The sequence below is a fragment of the Thalassophryne amazonica genome, chromosome 4 (genome assembly GCF_902500255.1).
Source record: "Thalassophryne amazonica chromosome 4, fThaAma1.1, whole genome shotgun sequence".
Classification (NCBI taxonomy): Eukaryota; Metazoa; Chordata; class Actinopteri; order Batrachoidiformes; family Batrachoididae; genus Thalassophryne; species Thalassophryne amazonica.
Window position 1 is genome coordinate 60,299,073 of NC_047106.1, and position 24,734 is coordinate 60,323,806.

The 24,734-nt window shown below is 40.1% G+C and overlaps 1 protein-coding gene across 1 annotated transcript in view; it reads left to right on the plus strand.

The window, feature by feature from the left end:
- The first annotated feature begins 213 nt into the window (after positions 1–213).
- Positions 214–24,734, plus strand: part of LOC117509178 (P2X purinoceptor 5-like) — a 39,832-nt gene continuing 15,311 nt past the window's right edge. Inside the window, exons 1-4 of the mRNA XM_034168926.1 lie at positions 214–635; positions 7,526–7,676; positions 12,161–12,232; positions 18,007–18,082. Of these exons, the coding sequence (XP_034024817.1) occupies positions 499–635; positions 7,526–7,676; positions 12,161–12,232; positions 18,007–18,082 (436 nt within the window). The 5' untranslated portion in view covers positions 214–498. The remainder of the gene's footprint in view (positions 636–7,525; positions 7,677–12,160; positions 12,233–18,006; positions 18,083–24,734) is intronic.

Below are 24,734 nucleotides of genomic sequence, written 5' to 3' on the forward strand. Positions count from 1 at the left end.
TTGACATAATGTTTACGACACGTTCATGACTGTGTCATGTAACAGTTATGACAATATCTTCAAGTAAAGTGTTACCATAAATTCATAAGTTGTCATATAAGTGAAACATACCTTTGGAATTATCAATTCAATTAAACAATATTATGAAAAACACAAGTTAAATGACTGGTCATTGTGCAGATATTTTTAGCATGGCACTATTTTGTGCTGTTACAAGTTTTGCACCAAAAGGTATATATGACAATCACTGTTAATCATTTATAATTGCCTTCCTTTGTGGCATTATTACCTACAGAATCACATGTTGTGTTTCTATTTGTAGTTCAGAACAAATGGCTGCCTCTATTCTTAATGTGTCTTCAAGTGTGTACCACTTTATTTAAAGAAAAGGGGACTGGGGCGTACAAGAGACACAAACTACAGACAATGTGCAGGAGGAGGAGGAGGAGATGGAGTGAAGACAGCTAGGAGTCTCACAAGACAGTGTGTTCCAACAGGATGGCTGGCAGACTCCTCACAAGAAGACTCCTCTCCTTATTTGACTATAAGACTGAAAAATATGTCATCGCCAAAAATAAGAAGGTTGGGATTTTATACAGAGTTCTGCAGTTAACTATCATCGGTTACATTATAGGGTAAGTGGAATTTGTCTGAGTTTATAAAGAATACCTTATTCCATATATTAGTCTAATAATCCACAACATACATCTGAATTGTCGGTGATTAAAATTCTAGTGTAGCATATTAATGATAATTATAACTTAAGATCAATTTCTTACAACAGCAGGTAAACAAACCTTTTTAGCTGCCACGTGCCACAGTGGCACAGCAGCAAGAAGGTCCTGCAGTGTGGCCTTTCTGTGTGGAGTTTGCATGTTCTCCCCGTGTTTGTGTGGGTTTCCACCGGGTGCTCCAGCTTCCTCCCACATCTAAAGACATGCAGGTTAGGTGCATTGGAAACTTAAAAAAAACTGTCCAGGTCTTCCTTATAAAAGAGAACTTGATCTGAATGGGACTAACCTGATTAAATAAAAGCCAAAAGGAGAGACGACAACATCACATGTTTTGTTTTTTGAGTCATTTTTTTTTTAAATACGTAAGGAAATTAAGTCTGTGTATTTCATGTAAGCAACATACAAATTGATACTACCCGTGAGCATTTGAACTGCATTTCTACATTTACTGTCTGCTCAGTATCAACCTTTGGAAGGTTCTAAATGTTACCCTCATCATGGAGTTTGTTGTAATTGAGAGGGTTAGTTGTAATCCATACTAAAAACACTTACCAGATCTGCCATATAAGCAAAAAGACCCCACAAATCTTTTGTCCGGAGGACATGATGGCCATGATTTCCAAAAACAATTTCAAATGTGGACTCATTAGACCACAGCACACTTTTCCACTTTGTGTCTGTCCATTTCAAATGAGCTCGGTTCCAGAGAAGGTGGTGGCATTTCTGGATGTTGTTGATGTATGGCTTTCGCTTTGCGTGATAGAGTTTTAACTTGCACTTGTAGATGTTGCAATGAACTGTGTTAACTGACAATGGTTTTCTGAAGTGTTTTGTTGCCCCATCCCAACTTTTTTGAAATGTGTTGCAGGCATCCATTTCAAAATGAGCAGATATTTGCACAAAAATTAAAAGTCGATCAGTTTGAACATTAAATATCTTGTCTTCGTGGTGTATATTCAATTGAATATAGGTTGAAGATGATTTGCAAATGATTGTATTCTGTTTTTATTTACATTTCACACAATGTCCCAATGTTGTAATGATAGGTCTGTCTGTTCATGCTATGATCAAGTTAAAAGGTGTCAACATGTCCCAAAAAAGCAGGTTCACCACTTGGTATTGGAACCTAAAATTACACGCTGAATACATATGTGAATATTTACAGAGTTACAGAAATTTTGTGGACTTGAACTGGTCTCCCATTGCAAATTTTTGACAAACCATTGTGTATGCTTTTAAATTTTTATTTATTTATTTTTGTAAGAGAAAAAATGGATACCCAAATGGGGTATGGAAAACTGGTTCAATCTGTAGTAAAGGTGCTGTGGAAATGTTTTAAGCATGTTCAAACAAGTTGTGATGTTGGGACACATCGAGATCCACAAAACGTGAAGAATCAGATATTCATTCATTTCTAGCCAAATTGTTTAATAAAATCTTGGAAAGTGAGAGGATGCCTGGGGAGTGGAGATGAAGTGTGATGGTTTCTATTTTTAAGAACAAGGGTGATGTGCACTAATTACAGAGGCATTAAGACGATCAGCCACAGCATGAAATTATGGGAAAAGTAGTAGAAGGTAGGCTTAGAAATCTGATGAAGATCTACGAGCAGCAATATGGTTTCATGCCGAGAAAGAGCACTACGGATGAAATGTTTGCTCTGAGAGTACTGATGGAGAGGTATAGAGAAGGCCAGAAGGAGTTGCATTGTGTGTTTGTGGATTTAGAGAAAGCTTATGACAGGGTGCCAAGAGAAGAGCTGTTGTATTGTATGAGGATATCTGGAGTGAGAGAGAAGTATGTGAGAGTAGTGCAGGGCATGTACAAGGATGGTGTGACAGCGGTGAGACATGAAAGACAGATGCACAATAGGGATGAGAGATTCATTCAAGGGGGAGGTGTGATTACACCAAGGATCAGCTCCAAGCCTTTTCTTGTTCGAAATGGTGATGGACAGGTTGGCGGATGGCCTAACATACAATATGTACTACAGCATTTTCAGTGGTTTTGTGTGTGTATGCAGATATTTCTTGAAACAGTGCCATGTTTACAGAGCACTGTTAGAAAATGACAAAGAAAAAGACTGTATAGGGAAAGTACCATTTCCGTGTGGACAAGGCCTTAGATTCACCTATCTTAGGCACCATGAAACAGTTCATAGTGACGTCACCCCACTCCAGGTGAAGTGACCCCACTTTAGTAACGCAATATTTAAATTCTGATATGTTTATATATTTATGTTATGCTATGTATGTAATTATTGATACACACCAGTGGCATAATACACTATTCTTACTCAAGTCCGTGAAATGATGTTTTAAGGTAGGGGAATGTAATTGTCAGGTAAAAGGCCCATAGATGGGTGAAGCCGGGAGCACTGCACAGTTCTATACATTGCACTGGCAGGTCCCTAACTTTAAAATAGTCATTCTTAATTATTTAAAAAAATGCATGGATAGCTGGAGTGGGATGACTTCATTGGGATGACTTCATTGAAAAAAGAGGGGTGACTTCACCTGGGGCGAGTTTGCAGTGGGTGGACTTCACTTACTACCCGTGAAACACATGAAAGTAACAGGTTGAGCGGAGGCGAGGCACAGACAGAGGCTGGATACAAAATGCAGACTCACCAGCAAGATATATGAGTAAAAAAAATCAGGGTCTTTAATGCAGGCAAGGGTTCGGTGTACAGGTTGGCAGTCAGTGGAGCAAAGGCACCAGGCAAGGACGAGAAAGAGGATGTGGTCATAAACAAGCAGGGTTCTGTACACAAGCAAACAGGGTTATCAGAGCTGAGGCAAAAGGCAGAATCCGATAAACAAAGCAGAGTCAAAACACGGCTAAGCAAAAACAGGACTGAGTCAAAATGCTGGTAAGTGATAGGAATCAACAAACGAGCAGGGATGGAGTGAACAGAAGGAGTTTAAATAAGGAAGGTGGTGATTGGAAAATAAGATACGCATGTGGACAAAGGATCTGGAAAGGGGGCGTGACAGACAGACGAGGAACAAGTCCAAGAGTGTGAGGCAAGAAAAACACAAAGTAGACAGAACGAAGAGAACTAAGTGACTGGAAAACTAATGGTGAAAAATGTGACATGCTCAAGGCAATTAACGTGAGCAAAACAGAAGGGACAAAACTAAGAAATAACATGACTAGTCTAAAAAGTGAAAAAGGGGACTAATGAAAACTGGTACACAAACAGGACTGAAATCTGACAGAAAGGGCAAAAAGCCTGTTCCTTGTGTGCAGTTTGCATGGTCTTCACCTGCCTGTATGGGTTTCTGGTTTTGTTGTCCTTCAACTAGCTAAATATGAAAATGAAGTTCACTTTCCAGTATGTGCTGGTGACATCTTTGGTACTTCAGTTACTAATGAAAACAACCTAGTTCAAAACCTCAAAAGGGAGGACAATGGTTGAGTGCTTGTCATGCTTCAAGGTGAGTGGCAAAGAAGGTGGTTGGACACAAATGCAGACCCAGAGACAGAATGTTAGAGTTAGTAAAAAAGGCTTTATCTAGTATACTGGCAAAGGATTTGGTACACTGAGTGTCAGTCAGTGAGGCGGAGGTACAGGTAGACGTAGTGCTAAGGCATGGTCTAGCAAAACAAGGAGGGTGTTATGTGGGCCACCCGAAGAGGAGGTACTGCTGGCCAACGCCAGAGGGCGCCCTGCCTGTAGTCAGGTTTCAGGCACCAGAGGGCGCAGTCACCACCCAGGAGCCAGGACTACCAGCTGTCAGAAATCATCTCATCACCATCCCATCCCATATAAGACTGGAGGAGACACCACATCTCTGCCGAGATATCAGTTTACCACTCAGGTAAAACTCTCAGCCGTGTCTGTGCTGAACGCACGTATCATTGTCTTTTGAAAACCTTTGCAGGAGTACCAGTTATCTTCAGTCAGCTGGGAGCTGGGTTTTGGACGTAGAAGAGTGACGGACTTCACTCCTCTTTCCAAACCAGAGAAGTAACAGTTGGTCTCTACACATTTCTGTGTTTTTGTGTCGGAGGTGGAGATTCTCCCACAAAAGGAACTGAACTGAATTGCTGATTGTTCTGCTGGGTGTGCACACACCCACCATTAACCTGTCTTCTGTTCCTGCCAGCAGTACCGGATCTGACAGCTGAAGTAGAGGCCACCTGTGGACTCGGGACTTGGCGGCTTCGGTTTGCTGCAGGTCTTTGTTGGCGGCGGAACCTTGTGGGCTCTTCTCTGGATAGGCGTCTCCTACCCTCGGACCTGCCCACACGTCACCTGTTGACTTTTGTAATTGACTGTCTAAAAATAGTATTCGACCTGTTGTGCACATTTGCCACAATAAATTTTATTTATTTGACTACCCATTGACCGTTCATTTGCACCCCCTGTTGTGGGTCCGTGTCATTACACTTCTCCAACAGAGAGTTCAGGTACAGTAGAGTTCAGAATAATAGTAGTGCTATGTGACTAAAAAGATTAATCCAGGTTTTGAGTATATTTCTTATTGTTACATGGGAAACAAGGTACCAGTAGATTCAGTAGATTCTCACAAATCCAACAAGACCAAGCATTCATGATATGCACACTCTTAAGGCTATGAAATTGGGCTATTAGTAAAAAAAAGTAGAAAAGGGGGTGTTCACAATAATAGTAGCATCTGCTGTTGACGCTACAAACTCAAAACTATTATGTTCAAACTGCTTTTTTTTTTAGCAATCCTGTGAATCACTAAACTAGTATTTAGTTGTATAACCACAGTTTTTCATGATTTCTTCACATCTGCGAGTGATTAATTTTGTTGGTTTGGAACCAAAATTTTGCTCGTTTACTAGTGTGCTTGGGGTCATTGTCTTGTTGAAACACCCATTTCAAGGGCATGTCCTCAACTGATCCATGATACCTGGTATGCGATATATAGGCCCAACACCATACTAGGAGAAACATGCCCATATCATGATGCTTGCATCACTGTCTTCACTGTGAACTGTGGCTTGAATTCAGAGTTTGGGGGTCATCTCACAAACTGTCTGCGGCCCTTGAACCCAAAAAGAACAATTTTACTGTCATCAGTCCACAAAATATTCCTCCATTTCTCTTTAGGCCAGTTGATGTGTTCTTTGGCAAATTGTAACCTCTTCTGCACATGTCTTTTATTTAACAGAGGGATTTTGCGGGGGATTCTTGCAAATAAATTAGCTTCAGACAGGTGTCTTCTAACTGTCACAGCACTTACAGGTAACTCCAGACTGTCTTTGATCATCCTGGAGCTGATCAGTCGGTGAGCCTTTGCCATTCTGGTTATTCTTCTATCCATTTTGATGGTTGTTTTCTGTTTTCTTCCACACGTCTCTGGTTTTTTGTCCATTTTAAAGCATTGGAGATAACTGTAGATGAACAGCCTATAATTTTTTGCACCTGCGTATAAGTTTTCCCCTCTCCAATCAACTTTTTAATCAAACTACGCCGTTCTTCTGAACAATGTCTTGGACGTCCCATTTTCCTCAGGCTTTCAAAGAGAAAAGCATGTTCAACAGGTGCTGGCTTCATCCTTAAATAGGGGACACCTGATTCACACCTGTTTGTTTCACAAAATTGACAAACTCACTGACTGAATGCCACACTACTATTATTGTGAACACCCCCTTTTCTACTTTTTTTTACTAATAGCCCAATTTCATAGCCTTAAGAGTGTGCATATTATGAATGCTTGGTCTTGTTGGATTTGTGAGAATCTACTGAATCTACTGTTACCTTGTTTCCCTTGTAACAATAAGAAATATACTCAAAACCTGGATTAATCTTTTTAGTCACATAGCACTACTATTATTCTGAACACTACTGTACAAGGTGTGGTGGAGTTCAAAGGCAAGACAGAGGCGAGGTCAAAAACAAGCAAGGTCACAATCCGGACAGGCAATCAAACAACGTCAAAACAAGTCTGTGAGAAGGGCTTGAACGACAACAAAAAGTGCGACGAGCTGGCAGGGAAGTGGTGAACTGATGCTGCAATAAGGGAGGTAATAATTAGAGGAACTAGACACAGGTGTGGAGAACATTCAGGAAGTAGGCGTGGCTGGAAGAAACAAAGATGAGGGAAGCTGCTGCAAGATGGTGCAGTGAGACAAACACAAAGTGAGCATAACCTGACAAATTGTCGGCAGCTGCTGAATGTAATTAATAGAGTAACTCATAATCTAATTTGGTTATTTTTAAGATTTAGTACTCAGAAAAGTAACTATTAGTTATTTTGCTGATGAGTTATTTTGCTTATTGCTCAAGCTTAAGAGTAACCAAGTTAGATTACTAGTTACCTTATTAGTTACATTGCTTATTAGCTGCAGGTTTTTGGCAGATTCTAATAAAGTAATTGCATAAAGCTGCTAAGTAACTGCAAAAGTAACTGCATAAAGCAACTGAAAAAGTAACTAAAAAAGTAACTTGTCAAAGTTACTTTCACAATACTGCTCACAAGTGGCACAAGAGATAATAGAAAATATGACTAAAGATTACATGACTAAGTATAATAAACAGAAAGACATGACTAATGTAATGTAAAGAGAAAATGCATAATGAACAGAAAACAAAACCAGTGGCAATAATATGAGAACAGAAAATCAAAGACTGAAACATAAACAGGGCCTGCCAGTGCTAAACTGCCTGAGGGGTAGTTTGGTGCTGGGAGGAACAAACACTCATGCTGACACTTTAGCAACACTGAAGACAGATGACCTTTGCAAAGGTTTTTTTTTTGTCTGTCGCGGTAAGTTTATAACATGCCCATTTTAAGAGTTGCTTCCTCCTACAGGTGGGTCTTTGTAACCAAGAAAGGCTACCAGGACACAGACGAGGCCATTCAGAGTTCTGTCATAACAAAACTAAAGGGAGTCTCTGTGACAAACAACACTGAGTCTGGTCTGTTAGTGTGGGGGCCGGAGGACTACGTCATCCCACCACAGGTTCAAACATTTACACACTGAAAACCAACACACTTTCATGACAAATCGAAATAATCTGTGGCAGCAGAGGCTGGTGGATTTATACCAATACCTGTTTAATTAATTAGCTTTTACCAGAGGTGGGACGAAGTCACTATCAAGTCATTCACAAGTCATCAATGTACAAGTCTCATGTCAGCTTGCAAACAATTGGTGGTCATTATGACTTGAGACTTGCAGATTCATGACTTCAGAGTGACATGCTGGTGACTTTGTCCCACCTCTTAGTGGAGCAGATATGCACAATATTTGAGATGAATCGTGACTTTGACGATAAAAGCATAAAATTTGGCACACAGAGCATACCAGCCAGATAATTTTTGGCTGTAGGGGCATCGCACCCTGCTCAGAGTGCCGCTCTCATTGGACCGACATCTCTGCTGTTTTGGACTTGTGGGATAGCTCCTGCCCACAGATTGAGCTCGCCGGACTACTTTCGCCACCCTGCTCAGCCGGACCCGGCGCCCTCCAAAAAATCATACATTGTGATTTCCGGATTTTTTTTTTTTTTTTTTTTTTTTTTTTTTTTTTTTTTAGATTATGTCTCTCACAGTGGACATGCACCTAAGATGAAAATTTCAGACCCCTCCATGATTTCTAAGTGGGAGAACTTGCAAAACCGCAGGGTGTTCAAATACTTATTTTCCTCACTGTAGCTCGCATTCAGGTAATTAAATAATTGTAAAACCATTGAAATGTGTAATATTGGTGATATTATACATGTTTTTGAACTGTGACTAATGAGAGTACAACACAGTACCCTACTTCTCAATGTTTCATGACTTGCTGTTTACAAGCATTATCCAGTAGAGGAGTTCTAACAATAGTGTGACCTGCAGCAGCTTTTGGTCATCCACTGTTCTCTGCAGCAAGACTTGTCAGTGCAGATTTGATTGCTGCATGAAACGTATGAGCAGTTTTTCCTCAATACTCAACAATGAACATGTGAAAGTTTTTAATTAAATGCATTTATATGAGCTCTATGTTTATTAATCCTTTTATAAAGCAAGCTAGCTAGCTAACATATTTGGCTAACATCACCAATCTAGCTGAGTAGCAAGCATTTATGAAGGGGCTGAACGTACATACGCAGCATACTTCAAACTAGACTTGAAAATGTTATTTCATTGGTCACAACATCAGTATTCAGTTAGTTTGCTTCCGATGCCAGCCTCAGTTTTTGGGACTAATCTATGTACTTGTATATGTACGTTTGTATGCTTTTAGATGGACTGCATTTATATAGCGCTTTTCCATCTGCATCAGATGCTCAAATCACTTTACACATCAATGCCTCACATTCACCCCGATGTTGTCAGGACAGGCGACTGCCCAACAACCATAGCGGCTGGACCTGCAATGCAGACTCCCAGACTTGGTGTTGGAGTAGGAATAAACATGGTCTTTATTTCAGGCTTAGGTTCGGTGCACTGGTGGTCAAGCAGCGGAGCAGAGGTACAATTGGGGTCAGACAAAAACACAGTCATGATCAAGCAGAGGTCAAGGCACAAGCAAACACAGTAATCAAGGACGAGGCAAAAAGCGTGGTCGAGGAGAACAGAGCAATAATCGGTACACGGCTTGGCAAAAACAGGACTGAGAACAAAAGGTTGGGATGTGTGCAAGAAGTGACAACAAACTGGCAAAGGAGTGGTGGCTGGGAGGAGACTAAATAAGCAAGTGTTAACAAGGTGCAAGTAAGAAAGATCTAGAAAGGGGTGTGGCTAGTGAACAAAGAGTATAGATGGGGCAAGACAGTGAGGAAGGGAGTGTGCAAATGATGTAATAGACAAAGACACGTGAGCTGGTGCAAGAGCGTGAGTGAATGGAAACAAAACAGACTGAATCAAAGTGAGGGAAAAACATAATGGCAGGTGCAGGGTGTGGTATGAACTTAATTAACTGGGCGTGAGGGAAACTGAGAACTATGGACAAAAGTAAAATAAAAACTGAGGGCAGAATAACATAACCAAGAACAGGGTAAGAACATGCTGACTGAAAATGGAACATAAATACTTAAGCAAAACTAAACTAGGAAAACAAGGTAGTAAACAAGCTATAAGAAAAACAAACTACAGAAGGCAAAACAAGTGAAAAACAATGATCAATAATGCAACCACAAACTGGCAGAACAAAACAAGAATGGAACTGGATTATGGCTCAAGAATGAAAAGTAACAAAACAAAGTAACACAGCAAAACTAGAACAGAAGATAACCACATGATGACAAAAAATAACTAATACATCAAAGCTGGGGCAGGAGGTGAGCCAAAGGGAGAGGCAAAATAAGGATCAAGGTCTAGACCCCAGCCGGGCATGACAGATGTGAGGCTGCTGTCATGCAAGGCGCCCACGACACACTGGGAACAACTAGGGGATTAACAAGGGCCCTTACTGATTTTCCGGTCAGGCTGGAATTTCAACCAAGGATCCTTTGATCTCAAGCCCAACGCTTTAACCACTAGACCATCACCTCCCCAGCTGACCTTGACTGGCCTGTTGCCGCTAAAGGTGCCCTGACACTTGTACGACTGTGAGCCACGGACTTAGTCGTGACGATCCCACCTGCTGTGTTGCCAGCTGGACGCTGCGCTTTGTTCCGCTGGATGCTGTGCTTTAATACGCTGGATGCTGCGCTTTAGAACGCTGGACGCTGGTGATATAAAATAATTATTTTGTGGTGGATTCATCATTTTCTGAAGAGTTGGCTGTTGAAAACACCTCTAATTGCTTCCGGAATCACAGAGGACTATTGCAGCTGGACCTTTTTTCTCTCTCTCACTCTCATCCGCTCCATGAAGTGGAGAACATATTGGAACCATCTAAAAGGTATTTGTAATATTTAACTTGTAATGGCTTGGTAAAACAGTTACATGTTCTTTCCTTCTTATGAGTAGCTGTAAAATTATGTTTATGATAGATTTAACATCTTGTTATAATGGTTCAGATGAGCTGTGCTGTATGCACTGAAGCAATCGCTTGCACTCTCACACAGAATATTTTAATTGTTTGCACAATGTTCACATGAAGTTCAGGTTATTAATGCGTGATGGAGATTTTGAACATTTCAAAATTTTCTTTGTGCACTTTCACAAAGCTGCGCACAGTTTGCAATGGTTTACAATGAGTTTGAGACGGGTTTACTCTCCTGCACGGCAAAGTGCATGCAAGTGCCCATATCAAAGTCGTGCAAGTGTCAGGGGACCTTAACTGTACTCTTCCATGTGACTGTGCTGGCAGCTGACATACCTCCTGGGGGTTTCAGCTGATGCTGGTTTGGTGGTGCTGGAGCTAGTACATACTGTTCTTTAAGTAGCATAGTGAATTATGAGACAATGGCCAAATATTCAAGTTAGTGCACCCTACTGAGCCTGGAATGTCAGATACACAGTGCCTGACCACAGACTGGGATAAATGTGTTCTGTGTCAGGAAGATAGAGATGAGATACTGAAATATCCAGCTAATTCAGCACATGGCAAGGATGCAAGACCATAGCTGAACTTCTTGTATCACCAGAATCTACCAGGGCCTGTCGTGAACTCCTCTGCTGTGGATGCAAGAAGGGATGCAGTGGGAAATGCATATGTTTCAAGGCAGAGCTTAAGTGCACTGCGCTTTGCCACTGTGGTGACTTGTGTTTTCAAAACTAACATTGCATTTAACTCGAACTGTGACCTATTTTTTGTTATCACTATGCCACTGCAGTTTGTTTTCAGAGCTAACGTTGCATTTCAGCATTCACTGTAACTGTGTGACCTCTTTTGTTGTCATTAAAAACAACAACAACAACAAAAACAAAACAAAAACCATTAGATTTCATTGATTTAGATGAAAGCTTTTAAGGATATAATTCAAACATTTGACCTAATGGTGCCGCTAGAGGGAAGTCCTAGGTTAACCAAAATTTATAGATTCATCCTCAAGTGGCCATGAATGTTTGCAGATAATTTGAAAAGAATTGGATGAAAGCTCTTGCAGTTAATGCACCAATGTGAAAACTGCAGTGGTGGTCCTCAAAAACCATAATATCCCTCCCTGACTCATCGTTTGGGGATATAAACAGTACCACTGCATTCCTCATCCTTAAAAATGTAGGATTAGGCACCAGGATCAAGACCCTTGGTAGTCTAGAGCCTGAGCTGCAAATAAAACAACAATGCATGGCGGCCATCTTGGAAAATGGGTGCCTCTGCGATGCACCTATAGCCAAAAATTATCTTTAGGGTATGCTCAAACACTGTGCCAAATTTCATGCTTTTATTATTTTATTTTATTTCATGCTCACATATCTGCTCCGCTTTCTGGCTGTTACAACAATAAAGACACATTGAAGGATTTAGTTCCTTGTGTCAGTTTTATTTGCCGAATGAAGTATGAAGCAGCTGTTAATGTTATTTATTTATTTGTTTTAATTTTTGTTTGTCTTATTTTTCTGCACATGTAGGGTGAAGCTGTTCTTTTTGTTGTTACCAACTTTTTAGAGACACCAAACCAGAAGCTGACCTATTGCGCTGAGGTACAAACATTTTTTTACAATTTTATGCTGCCACAAAGACATTTTTTTGATGTTGGAATCTTAAGTTTGTGTATATTCTGCCTTATCTTTAAACCTACGAGTGGTAAATTAACACTGCAATGTGTTCTTACAGCTGGAATATACTCCATCATAGTGTACATTCTCCTTGTTTGGGTTGATGAACTTGATTTAATACTTGATATCTCAGTTCTGAATGAGACCATATGCACTCATTGCAGTGTTAATTTAACTAAATTTACTGTGTATGATAAAAAATACTCATATTTCTATGAAAATGAATGATAAAATTATACATTCACTCACACATCTTCAACCGTTTACAAGTACTCCAGTTTAGGGTTGGATATAAGTGAAAGCATTTCTGCTGAATTAACAGGTTAGCACAAACCTGTCAGAGCACAGAGTGAACAGTGGCCACTACAGCTCCCTGAGTTGAAGCAGTGCAATAGCAAAGTGAGACTTTGTGTTTTTTCCATGAATATATGCTGTTATTTCCAAGTTGACTAAGAACAATTTTGGACTCCTATTTAAAGTTTGTGTTGGACTGTTGAAGTCAAAGCACCAGTGATGCACACCAAAATGTAAGTCCCTTTATGTTGTTTATAAATTAATAAAATATCAAATGATAAGGATCTATTTTAGCTGTTATATGAAACAAATAATGAATGTTTTTACATTCCTTCAATGGAACGAATATTTAATGAGGAGAAAGATCAATCAATCAATCAATCAATCAATCAATTTTTTTATATAGCGCCAAATCACAACAAACAGTTGCCCCAAGGCGCTTTATATTGTAAGGCAAGGCCATACAATAATTATGTAAAACCCCAACGGTCAAAACGACCCCCTGTGAGCAAGCACTTGGCTACAGTGGGAAGGAAAAACTCCCTTTTAACATGAAGAAACCTCCAGCAGAACCAGGCTCAGGGAGGGGCAGTCTTCTGCTGGGACTGGTTGGGGCTGAGGGAGAGAACCAGGAAAAAGACATGCTGTGGAGGGGAGCAGAGATCGATCACTAATGATTAAATGCAGAGTGGTGCACACAGAGCAAAAAGAGAAAGAAACAGTGCATCATGGGAACCCCCCAGCAGTCTAAGTCTATAGCAGCATAACTAAGGGATGGTTCAGGGTCACCTGATCCTGCCCTAACTATAAGCTTTAGCAAAAAGGAAAGTTTTAAGCCTAATCTTAAAAGTAGAGAGGGTGTCTGTCTCCCTGATCTGAATTGGGAGCTGGTTCCACAGGAGAGGAGCCTGAAAGCTGAAGGCTCTGCCTCCCATTCTACTCTTACAAACCCTAGGAACTACAAGTAAGCCTGCAGTCTGAGAGCGAAGCGCTCTATTGGGGTGATATGGTACTACGAGGTCCCTAAGATAAGATGGGACCTGATTATTCAAAACCTTATAAGTAAGAAGAAGAATTTTAAATTCTATTCTAGAATTAACAGGAAGCCAATGAAGAGAGGCCAATATGGGTGAGATATGCTCTCTCCTTCTAGTCCCCGTCAGTACTCTAGCTGCAGCATTTTGAATTAACTGAAGGCTTTTTAGGGAACTTTTAGGACAACCTGATAATAATGAATTACAATAGTCCAGCCCAGAGGAAATAATGCATGAATTAGTTTTTCAGCATCACTCTGAGACAAGACCTTTCTGATTTTAGAGATATTGCGTAAATGCAAAAAAGCAGTCCTACATATTTGTTTAATATACGCTTTGAATGACATATCCTGATCAAAAATGACTCCAAGATTTCTCACAGTATTACTAGAGGTCAGGGTAATGCCATCCAGAGTAAGGATCTGGTTAGACACCATGTTTCTAAGATTTGTGGGGCCAAGTACAATAACTTCAGTTTTATCTGAGTTTAAAAGCAGGAAATTAGAGGTCATCCATGTCTTTATGTCTGTAAGACAATCCTACAGTTTAGCTAATTGGTGTGTGTCCTCTGGCTTCATGGATAGATAAAGCTGGGTATCATCTGCGTAACAATGAAAATTTAAGCAATACCGTCTAATAATACTGCCTAAGGGAAGCATGTATAAAGTGAATAAAATTGGTCCTAGCACAGAACCTTGTGGAACTCCATAATTAACTTTAGTCTGTGAAGAAGATTCCCCATTTACATGAACAAATTGTAATCTATTAGACAAATATGATTCAAACCACCGCAGCGCAGTGCCTTTAATACCTATGGCATGCTCTAATCTCTGTAATAAAATTTTATGGTCAACAGTATCAAAAGCAGCACTGAGGTCTAACAGAACAAGCACAGAGATGAGTCCACTGTCCGAGGCCATAAGAAGATCATTTGTAACCTTCACTAATGCTGTTTCTGTACTATGATGAATTCTAAAACCTGACTGAAACTCTTCAAATAGACCATTCCTCTGCAGATGATCAGTTAGCTGTTTTACAACTACCCTTTCAAGAATTTTTGAGAGAAAAGGAAGGTTGGAGATTGGCCTATAATTAGCTAAGATAGCTGGGTCAAGTGATGGCTTTTTAAGTAATGGTTTAATTACTGCCACCTTAAAAGCCTGTGGTACATAGCCAACTAACAAAGATAGATTGATCATATTTAAGATCGAAGCATTAAATAATGGTAGGGCTTCCTTGAGCAGCCTGGTAGGAATGGGGTCTAATAAACATGTTGATGGTTTGGATGAAGTAACTAATGAAAATAACTCAGACAGAACAATCGGAGAGAAAGAGTCTAACCAAATACCGGCATCACTGAAAGCAGCCAAAGATAACGATACGTCTTTGGGATGGTTATGAGTAATTTTTTCTCTAATAGTTAAAATTTTGTTAGCAAAGAAAGTCATGAAGTCATTACTAGTTAAAGTTAATGGAATACTCAGCTTAATAGAGCTCTGACTCTTTGTCAGCCTGGCTACAGTGCTGAAAAGAAACCTGGGGTTGTTCTTATTTTCTTCAATTAGTGATGAGTAGAAAGATGTCCTAGCTTTACGGAGGGCTTTTTTATAGAGCAACAGACTCTTTTTCCAGGCTAAGTGAAGATCTTCTAAATTAGTGAGACGCCAGTTCCTCTCCAACTTACGGGTTATCTGCTTTAAGCTACGAGTTTGTGAGTTATACCACGGAGTCAGGCACTTCTGATTTAAAGCTCTCTTTTTTAGAGGAGCAACAGCATCCAAAGTTGTCTTCAATGAGGATGTAAAACTATTGACGAGATACTCTATCTCACTTACAGAGTTTAGGTAGCTACTCTGCACTGTGTTGGTATATGGCATTAGAGAACATAAAGAAGGAATCATATCCTTAAACCTAGTTACAGCGCTTTCTGAAAGACTTCTAGTGTAATGAAACTTATTCCCCACTGCTGGGTAGTCCATCAGAGTAAATGTAAATGTTATTAAGAAATGATCAGACAGAAGGGAGTTTTCAGGGAATACTGTTAAGTCTTCTATTTCCATACCATAAGTCAGAACAAGATCTAAGATATGATTAAAGTGGTGGGTGGACTCATTTACTTTTTGAGCAAAGCCAATAGAGTCTAATAATAGATTAAATGCAGTGTTGAGGCTGTCATTCTCAGCATCTGTGTGGATGTTAAAATCGCCCACTATAATTATCTTATCTGAGCTAAGCACTAAGTCAGACAAAAGGTCTGAAAATTCACAGAGAAACTCACAGTAACGACCAGGTGGACGATAGATAATAACAAATAAAACTGGTTTTTGGGACTTCCAATTTGGATGGACAAGACTAAGAGTCAAGCTTTCAAATGAACTAAAGCTCTGTCTGGGTTTTTGATTAATTAATAAGATGGAATGGAAGATTGCTGCTAATCCTCCGCCCCGGCCCGTGCTACGAGCATTCTGACAGTTAGTGTGACTCGGGGGTGTTGACTCATTTAAACTAACATATTCATCCTGCTGTAACCAGGTTTCTGTTAGGCAGAATAAATCAATATGTTGATCAATTATTATATCATTTACCAACAGGGACTTAGAAGAGAGAGACCTAATGTTTAATAGACCACATTTAACTGTTTTAGTCTGTGGTGCAGTTGAAGGTGCTATATTATTTTTTCTTTTTGAATTTTTATGCTTAAATAGATTTTTGCTAGTTATTGGTAGTCTGGGAGCAGGCACCGTCTCTACGGGGATGGGGTAATGAGGGGATGGCAGGGGGAGAGAAGCTGCAGAGAGGTGTGTAAGACTACAACTCTGCTTCCTGGTCCCAACCCTGGATAGTCACGGTTTGGAGGATTTAAGAAAATTGGCCAGATTTCTAGAAATGAGAGCTGCTCCATCCAAAGTGGGATGGATGCCGTCTCTCCTAACAAGACCAGGTTTTCCCCAGAAGCTTTGCCAATTATCTATGAAGCCCACCTCATTTTTTGGACACCACTCAGACAGCCAGCAATTCAAGGAGAACATGCGGCTAAACATGTCACTCCCGGTCCGATTGGGGAGGGGCCCAGAGAAAACTACAGAGTCCGACATTGTTTTTGCAAAGTTACACACCGATTTAATGTTAATTTTAGTGACCTCCGATTGGCGCAACCGGGTGTCATTACTGCCGACGTGAATTACAGTCTTACCAAATTTACGCTTAGCCTTAGCCAGCAGTTTCAAATTTCCTTCAATGTCGCCTGCTCTGGCCCCCGGAAGACAATTGACTATGGTTGCTGGTGTCGCTAACTTCACATTTCGCAAAACAGAGTCGCCAATAACCAGTTTGATCCTCGGCGGGTGTGTTGTCGAGTGGGGAAAAACGGTTAGAGATGTGAACGGGTTGGCGGTGTACACGGGGCTTCTGTTTAGGGCTACGCTTCCTCCTCACAGTCACCCAGTCGGCCTGCTTTCCCGGCTGCTCGGGATCTGCCAGGGGGTAACTAACGGCGGCTAAGCTACCTTGGTCCGCACCGACTACAGGGGCCTGGCTAGCTGTAGAATTTTCCACGGTGCGGAGCCGAGTCTCCAATTCGCCCAGCCTGGCCTCCAAAGCTACGAATAAGCTACACTTATTACAAGTACCGTTACTGCTAAAGGAGGCCGAGGAATAACTAAACATTTCACACCCAGAGCAGAAAAGTGCGGGAGAGACAGGAGAAGCCGCCATGCTAAATCGGCTAAGAGCTAGTAGCTACGCTAAGCTAGCGGATTCCTAAAAACACGCAAAGTGAATAATGTGTAAATAATTTAGAGGTGATTCAGCAGAAGGAGTGCTTTAGTTAAGGCACGTAAAGATTACACTGGGAAACAAATCGTAATCTAGATAACTAGATCAATCTAACTGCGCAGATTTAACAGATACAGAAAAACACCGCTGTGCTCCGGAACAGGAAGTGATACAATACCGCAGTGAGAGCCAACCACCAGATATAATACTGAAGCTGGTTTTTGTTCTGACTGGATGGAAAAAAGTCAAAGCTAATAGTTAATGGTAGCAGCATTTTAAAAGCTGTTGAAAGCTGAATTGTATACAAGAGTTGACACACGCAGTAGCTGAGTTTACACAGAGTGGATACCTCTGGAAATGCAGTAAACATCTAAATATACTGGAGAGCACTAATTCTTTACTTGCTGAAAACAGACAATTAGGACATTGTATGATTTGATTAAATGCCTGTGTGTGTGTGTGTGTGTGTGTGTGTGTGTGTGTGTGTGTGTGTGTGTGTGTGTGTGTGTGTGTGTGTGTGTGTGTGTGTGTGTGTGTGTGTGTGTGTGTGTGTGTGTTTCTGAATTCTGCTTGTCATGTTGTAATATTTGTCCACAGAGCCCAAAGGTTCTGGATGGCCACTGTGCAGGTGACAGTGACTGTGAGGAGGGAATGACAGTAGATGCTGGCCACGGTAGCAAAGAAAGTTTTCATTAGTTTCAGAGATTTATGTTGTTGTCTTGTTATTGTTAAATACCATAAAAAATGTGTCTTTGATAAGTTTTGATTGATTAAATCAATTCCTTTGTTCCTGACAGATTGCTGTTGATTAAAGTTTACATGCACAACCAAAAGGGGCACTCATTAGATTGAATACCTCTGTCATGATCCTGATTTGTCAATGTGAAACAAAATTCTTTAACATTTCCTGGATCAACCTCAAAATTCACTCATTTTTAATCCAACTCACATCGCACATTTTTCCGAAGACGCAAAACTGATTTGTTGCTTTTTCAGTAATACAACTGCCAAACATAGGTGAAAACAACATTTCCAGCAGAGGTAATAAATGTGGCCTCATATAAAATCAATTCAATAGCACGATGAATATGGTCAGTAATGCTGTCTGTCATTGTTAACGTTTCCTGTTTTCTAACTGTAGAATTATGACTTTAAATTATTTTTTGAAATTCTGTCATTGGAATTCTTTTAACGTGTTCAAGTCAGTAACTGTAATTTCAATTTTAATTTATTCAGTTTATAAAGAACCAACTCACAACAGTGTTGCCTCCCAGGCGCTTCACACCAAACAATTCAAAAACAATTTAAAATGAATTAAAACATTAAAAGCACAGTTAAAAAAAATAAAACACACAATAATAAAAAAATAAAACAAACACAATAAAAGAGTAAAAAATTAAAAAAGAATTAAAAAGGATGCTAATACAATATTTTAACCATAAGACAGTAAATAAATGTGTCTTAAGTTTGGTCTTGAATGTCTCCATGGAATCCAACTGTCTTATTGACGCTGGGAGACCATTCCACAAAACAGTGGCATGGCTCTTTGGCCCACAGAGTTTTTCTTCACCCTTGGAACATGAAGTAGTCCTGCATCCTGTAAGCGCAGAGCCCAGGTCGGTATGTAGGGTTCAATCAAATCAGCTAGGTAGATCTAACAAAGACAGGTCGCCAATGAAGAGATGCCAGAATAGGTGTAATGTGGTCAAACTTTCTGCTTCGTGTCAAGTCTGGCAGCAGCATTCTGAACCAATTGGAGACCCCTAATGCTAGACTGTGCTAACCCTGAAAATAGGACATTGCAATAATCCAATCTGGAAGAAACAAAAGCATGGATCAGGGTTTCAGCATCAGCCATAGACAGGATGGGACGAATCCTCGCTATATTTCGCAGATGGCAGAAGGCACTCCTTGTAATATCCCTAATGTGGAGGCCAACGTGGGATCAAAAATTACCCCAAGGTTACTTATTTTGTCTGTATGACAGTGGTGGGCACAGTTCCACTAATCCACTAACCACTAATTATCAAAGCTAATGTTTTCATTATCGGATTAGCTTTTCAGATAAGTTTGAAAACCATCATCGGACTAATTATCTTCTGAAAAATTTTAGTCCAATCATTTTTAGATCACTAACATGTTTTTGTAGGCATTTAAAACAGTTAAAAACCTTGGTTAAGTCTGATATCAAAGATTTTAGAGCTAATCTGTTAAATGTTTTGTAGCAGATAAACAGCTCTATTCTCCGTAAACAGAGAAGAGGTGGTTTTAGGAGAACCACCTCTACAGTCAGAGAAGAACTGGTCCCAATTGCTTTTGACACCATACTAACTCATTGGCAATATCACCCAAGTCATCCAGAGGCATACAGTTTGAAGTTGTGGTTTAAATTTTAACCAAACTAATTTCAGACATGTTATTTAAATTAACATCGCTTCTGATGTTTTATAAAGTGAACATATCAGCTATATGTTTTAGTTTTAAAGTATTTGACTAATTTTGAAGGTTTTAGCGTGGACATGCCTCGACAGTGCTAGTGCATTATGGGTAAAAGTTCACGACGGGAGAACTACATTTGAGACTCTCTGATCAGGCTCCACATGGACAACAGCATTACACTCTTTGTATATTGTACCTAAAACTCTCGTGAATATATTCTGTGGGTTTATAGACGTTGTTATTGTATTTGTTTTATGTAAAAATGCCAGAAGATTATTTGGAATATTTGTTTTGGCAAGTTTTCATGGTCTCTACTGCCATCTACTGGCCAGTAGTGTTCATGGCAGTATTCGCCCTAAAGTAGTGATGGGTCGATGAGGCGTCATGAAGCATTTCAACACATTGCCAAACTGTATTGATACTGTGTTGATATTGTGTCAATGAATACCGACATCTGCTGGACCATAAAAATCCCTACAGGCACCCAAGTTGACACTCACAACTGACACTGATTTCATGGCCTAGTATATACAATAATATAATCTAAGTCATTGTATTCCATTTTGTATCATTTCATATCTTCATTTAAATTAAAATCTTAAATAATAAAAAAAATCATGTGAACATGTATCATAATGTGAAAATCTAAGTGAACGTGTTGTGAATGAGGATGCTTGTAGACTGGGATTTTATTTTTTTTTTTTACAAATTTTTATTCAAAAAAAGAAGTTGTTCCAAAGTCTTGAATTTGAGTCTGTTACGCTTGTTTGATGCAACTTCTCCAGCTTTAGAAAACATCCGCTCACAGGGCACAGATGAGGCTGGAGTGCAGAGAAATTGTAATGACAGCTGGAAGAGGTTTGGATATACTGTCTTGTGGTTGGCCCAGTATTTCAGAGGATCCTGGGACCTGGCAATATTGGCCTCTGCCAGGTACCTCTGCACCTCCTGGAAGGCATCAGCTGTGGCACTTTTGGTCTGCCTGCCCATTTCGATGTCGAGACGTTGCCAAAGGTCATCTAAAAACAACAATGTGGCATTTCAGTACATGATTTCCAAACAACAACAAACAAATAATGTTGTATAACATGCCTGACAACTGCAAATTCTCATTAATGTAGTGACAGGTAAGAGCCAAGTAAGCCTCCATGTTCACAGATGTCCACATGTCAGCTGTTATACTCACTGCCACAGCTTGCTGTAGTTCCTTTTTCACTTGTTCCCGTTCCTCCTCATTCTTCTTGGCCACCATTTGTTTGATAGTCTGAAAATTACACCAAGTCAAAACAAAAGCAAATGAATATATTTAAATTAAAAGGTAAATAAGTTGAATACAGCTACTACTTTACATATTTTCCACACAAACCTCTCTGGTTGGCAAAACAGATGAGGGCTGAAGGACCTGAACAAGTTCCTTGAACCTCTCCACAGTGCTGAGGGACTGACAGTCCTTCAGAATGAATCTCAGCAGAGCCTCATCCAGCATCTGCTTCCTGGAAGCTTGATGGTTAAAAATGAGGTACAGAATAAATTAATAGGAATTAATTATCAATAAATTAACTGTGAGTAAGTTGTTGAATGGCTGTATACCTGAGTTTACCCTGGGTGTATCTGGGACTTCATTCTCATGCCTGGTCCTATAATGCCTCAGCATTGAGGAGGTGCTCTTATTTAGATAGGAAAGTTCTACTGAACAAATGTGACATTTAACCTGCAGAAAATAATATGAATAGTAAATTAAGAGTCACTTTGAACAGATTTTGAATTCAGATAGATCAAGTGGAAATTCTGAGAGGAGCAGGATGAAACAAGGATATTAAAACATACCTTATTTTCCGATATGACATCAAAATGATCCCACACGGCGGAAACTTTCCTTTTTGTTTGCTGCTGCTCCATGATGTTTGGTGAATTTGATGATACACGGCAAAAGATCCAAGATTCTTTTGGCAGATGCATCCCGTTGACAGATACGCTTCCTTATAAACATAGTTTGGCCACTTTGGCGCGTCAGTGTCAGTTCAAAACAGTTCCTGTATCGTCACGTGACTTTTGTAAAACGATACGCGCACCGACAAGGGGTTTCGCTCTATGACCTTGACGCATACGCCAATGCATCAGTGTTGCTGTACCCATCACTACCCTAAAGGTCTGAGTGTCTAGGCACCAGTAAATGGCAGTGTTCTATGCATTTTGACCCCAGTTATCAGACGGTTGTCTAATCAAAACTTGACTTTTGGCTTTTGCAAATGGCTTTTTTTTTTTTTTACATATGAATAAAATGGCATATTTTACAAAAGCACATTTATATGTAAATACCAACACACATGTCAAGTCACATTAACGTGTTGGTTTTTGCATAGAATGAATGAGTCAACTAATCAGTATTAGTGGAGGCTCATTTTACCCATACTGCCTTTGGCATCTGTCTGTGTTTGTTACAAAACTTTAGAATTAGTGCATTATTTAAAGTTAAAAGATATCTGTTATATTTTAACTTTGTACAAATGACATATTTGAGCAGTAAATCATTTACATACTTTTTAAGTTCCTGTGCATTTGCAATAAGGCTTCGGGCATCCCACTGTAAAACGTGGAACATGTAGATCTACCTTAAACCTTCAGAGCGTCCCAGAGGCACCCCAGAACCCCTTCGAACATAGGTTATGTTCAAGTGTTCTGGGGGTACCTCAACTCCTAAAAACCTCTGAGCCTCTTTGGCAATTATTGCCTTAATATCACTCGAAGTCTCCACCTGCATTGCTGCCCACAGCATTTCCACCAAAAATGCAAGGAAAGCTGTTTTATCAACCACTAAAAAATTATCTGGCACAGTAGGTTTGGCCTCTGTTGAGCCCATGGCAAAGGGCGACACCTGGTGGTCGGTGCCTCTAGAGGCCTTAACTCGCTTGACAGCTTCTGCATAAGATGCTTTCTGACTCCTTAACCTTCTCCACTTGTTGGCCTTGAATGTGGGTCATGCATCCTCTGAACACCACCACATGGTTGCCTCCACAGTTACAGCATTTCACAGTATCATTTGTACACTGAGACCAAACATGTCCTTCTCCACATTTCCCACACCTCTCCTCACCCCTGCACACTGCTGCAACGTGCCCAAACCGCTGGCATTTGTAACAGCGGAGAGGAGGGCGCACATATGGTTTAACAGGATAAACAATAAATCCAAGAGTAACTTGTTGTGGGAGCATTTCATCTTTAAATATAACAAGCACCGCAGTACTATTTTCTTCAGCTCCTTCTCTCCTCGTCTTAAACCTCTTCACTCCCACAACAGCTCCTCCCTTCAGATTTTGAAGCAAATCGCCCTCAGAAATGTCTGGAGAAATGTAAATAACTCCTTTTACACCTTGATCAGACTCTTGACTGAGCCCTGGCACAAATCCTTGAACTGCTCATTTACCTAACTCCCTGAGCTTCAGAGCTTTCAATCTCTGGGCTTCGTATTTACAAAAAATCAATACATTCCCATTAGACAACATCTTGGCGTGCAAAATATCCCCGGATCTCCGAGGATAGCTTGAGCGGGTTAAGGGCTTTCTTAACATCATCACAGAATTTAATGATAACTTTAAATCCTGCCTCATCAAGCCTCCCCATTTTGAGCCCCTCCCTATCCTGGTTCTCCTCACGACACAACCTTCCACACTTACCCCATTCAACCTCCACCCCCCAACACCAGAACTCAATCCTCTCTTTCTCATAGACCAGGGGAGACACCACAAAGGAAAAGTGTAGAATGATACACACAAGAGCACAATTGTCCTTCCATCTGATACAAACACTGTCTTAACAGTGTCTCCAAACAAACCAAGTCGTCCTTCCAGGTCGAGCGATCAAGGCCGGTCGACACAGGGAGCATTGTTGGTAGTGTAGTTCAGGTTCACTTTGGACGTTACAGTGGCTTGTTCACTCAACACAAAAACAAAACAGACTAATTTATCATTATTTTATTTTATTTCTCTGTGGCTGTAATTTAATTGTCAAGACTCAGTGGGGGAGAGGAGCTCCCACAGTGCAGCTGTGTGTACAGAGGGAGGGACTTTTCTTCACGTTTAGACATTGTTTTGGATTTTTAAAAAGGACGCTTTATGTGGATTATTTATTCAGATGAATCCCACTGAAACTAACAGGTAAGAATTTATATTTACTACATGTCTTTTAATCTGCCAATCAATGCATTAATGGATGTATTTCAGTTGTTTAAGCTGCAGGGTTCAAAGCGTGTGAAAAAAGCAGCAGCTTTTACTTCGTAAATGACGGTGTATAATACTGAGATAAACTTTGACTTCTAATACTGTGTTTTACTGCTTTTGAAAGATGATGACAGTGTTTGGGGTTTTATTTTTTATTTATTCATTTTTCGTGTGTTCTTTGCATTTGTGATCCTTGAATTTACCCAGCAGCCCCTGCGGCGCTTAAAGTGAAACTGATTTATCAGAAGCCGACAGTGTAATCTGATGTGGCCACGTCCAAATCAATACTAATAGTTATCGGTTATCAGTTATCAGTTATCAGTAATAAAGATAATTTTTTTTAGCAGTTTATCAGTTTATCGTCATAAAAGATAACTTTTCAGTTATCTGATTAATGGTTATCGAAGCTAACTTTTTGGTTAGCTGTGTCCACCACTGCTGTGGAATGATATTTCCTAAAAGCGGATTGCAGTGGCTCAAAAAGATTATTCTCAGTAAGGTGGCCCACGAGCTGCCACAAAATCACTTTTTCCAGGATTTTAGAACAAAATGATAGATTTGATATCGGCCTATAATTTTTCAACACACTAGGGTCAAGATTAGATTCCTTAAGCAATGGTTTAATCACGGCAAATTTGAAACATTTAGGAACAGATCCGGAGGTTAGTG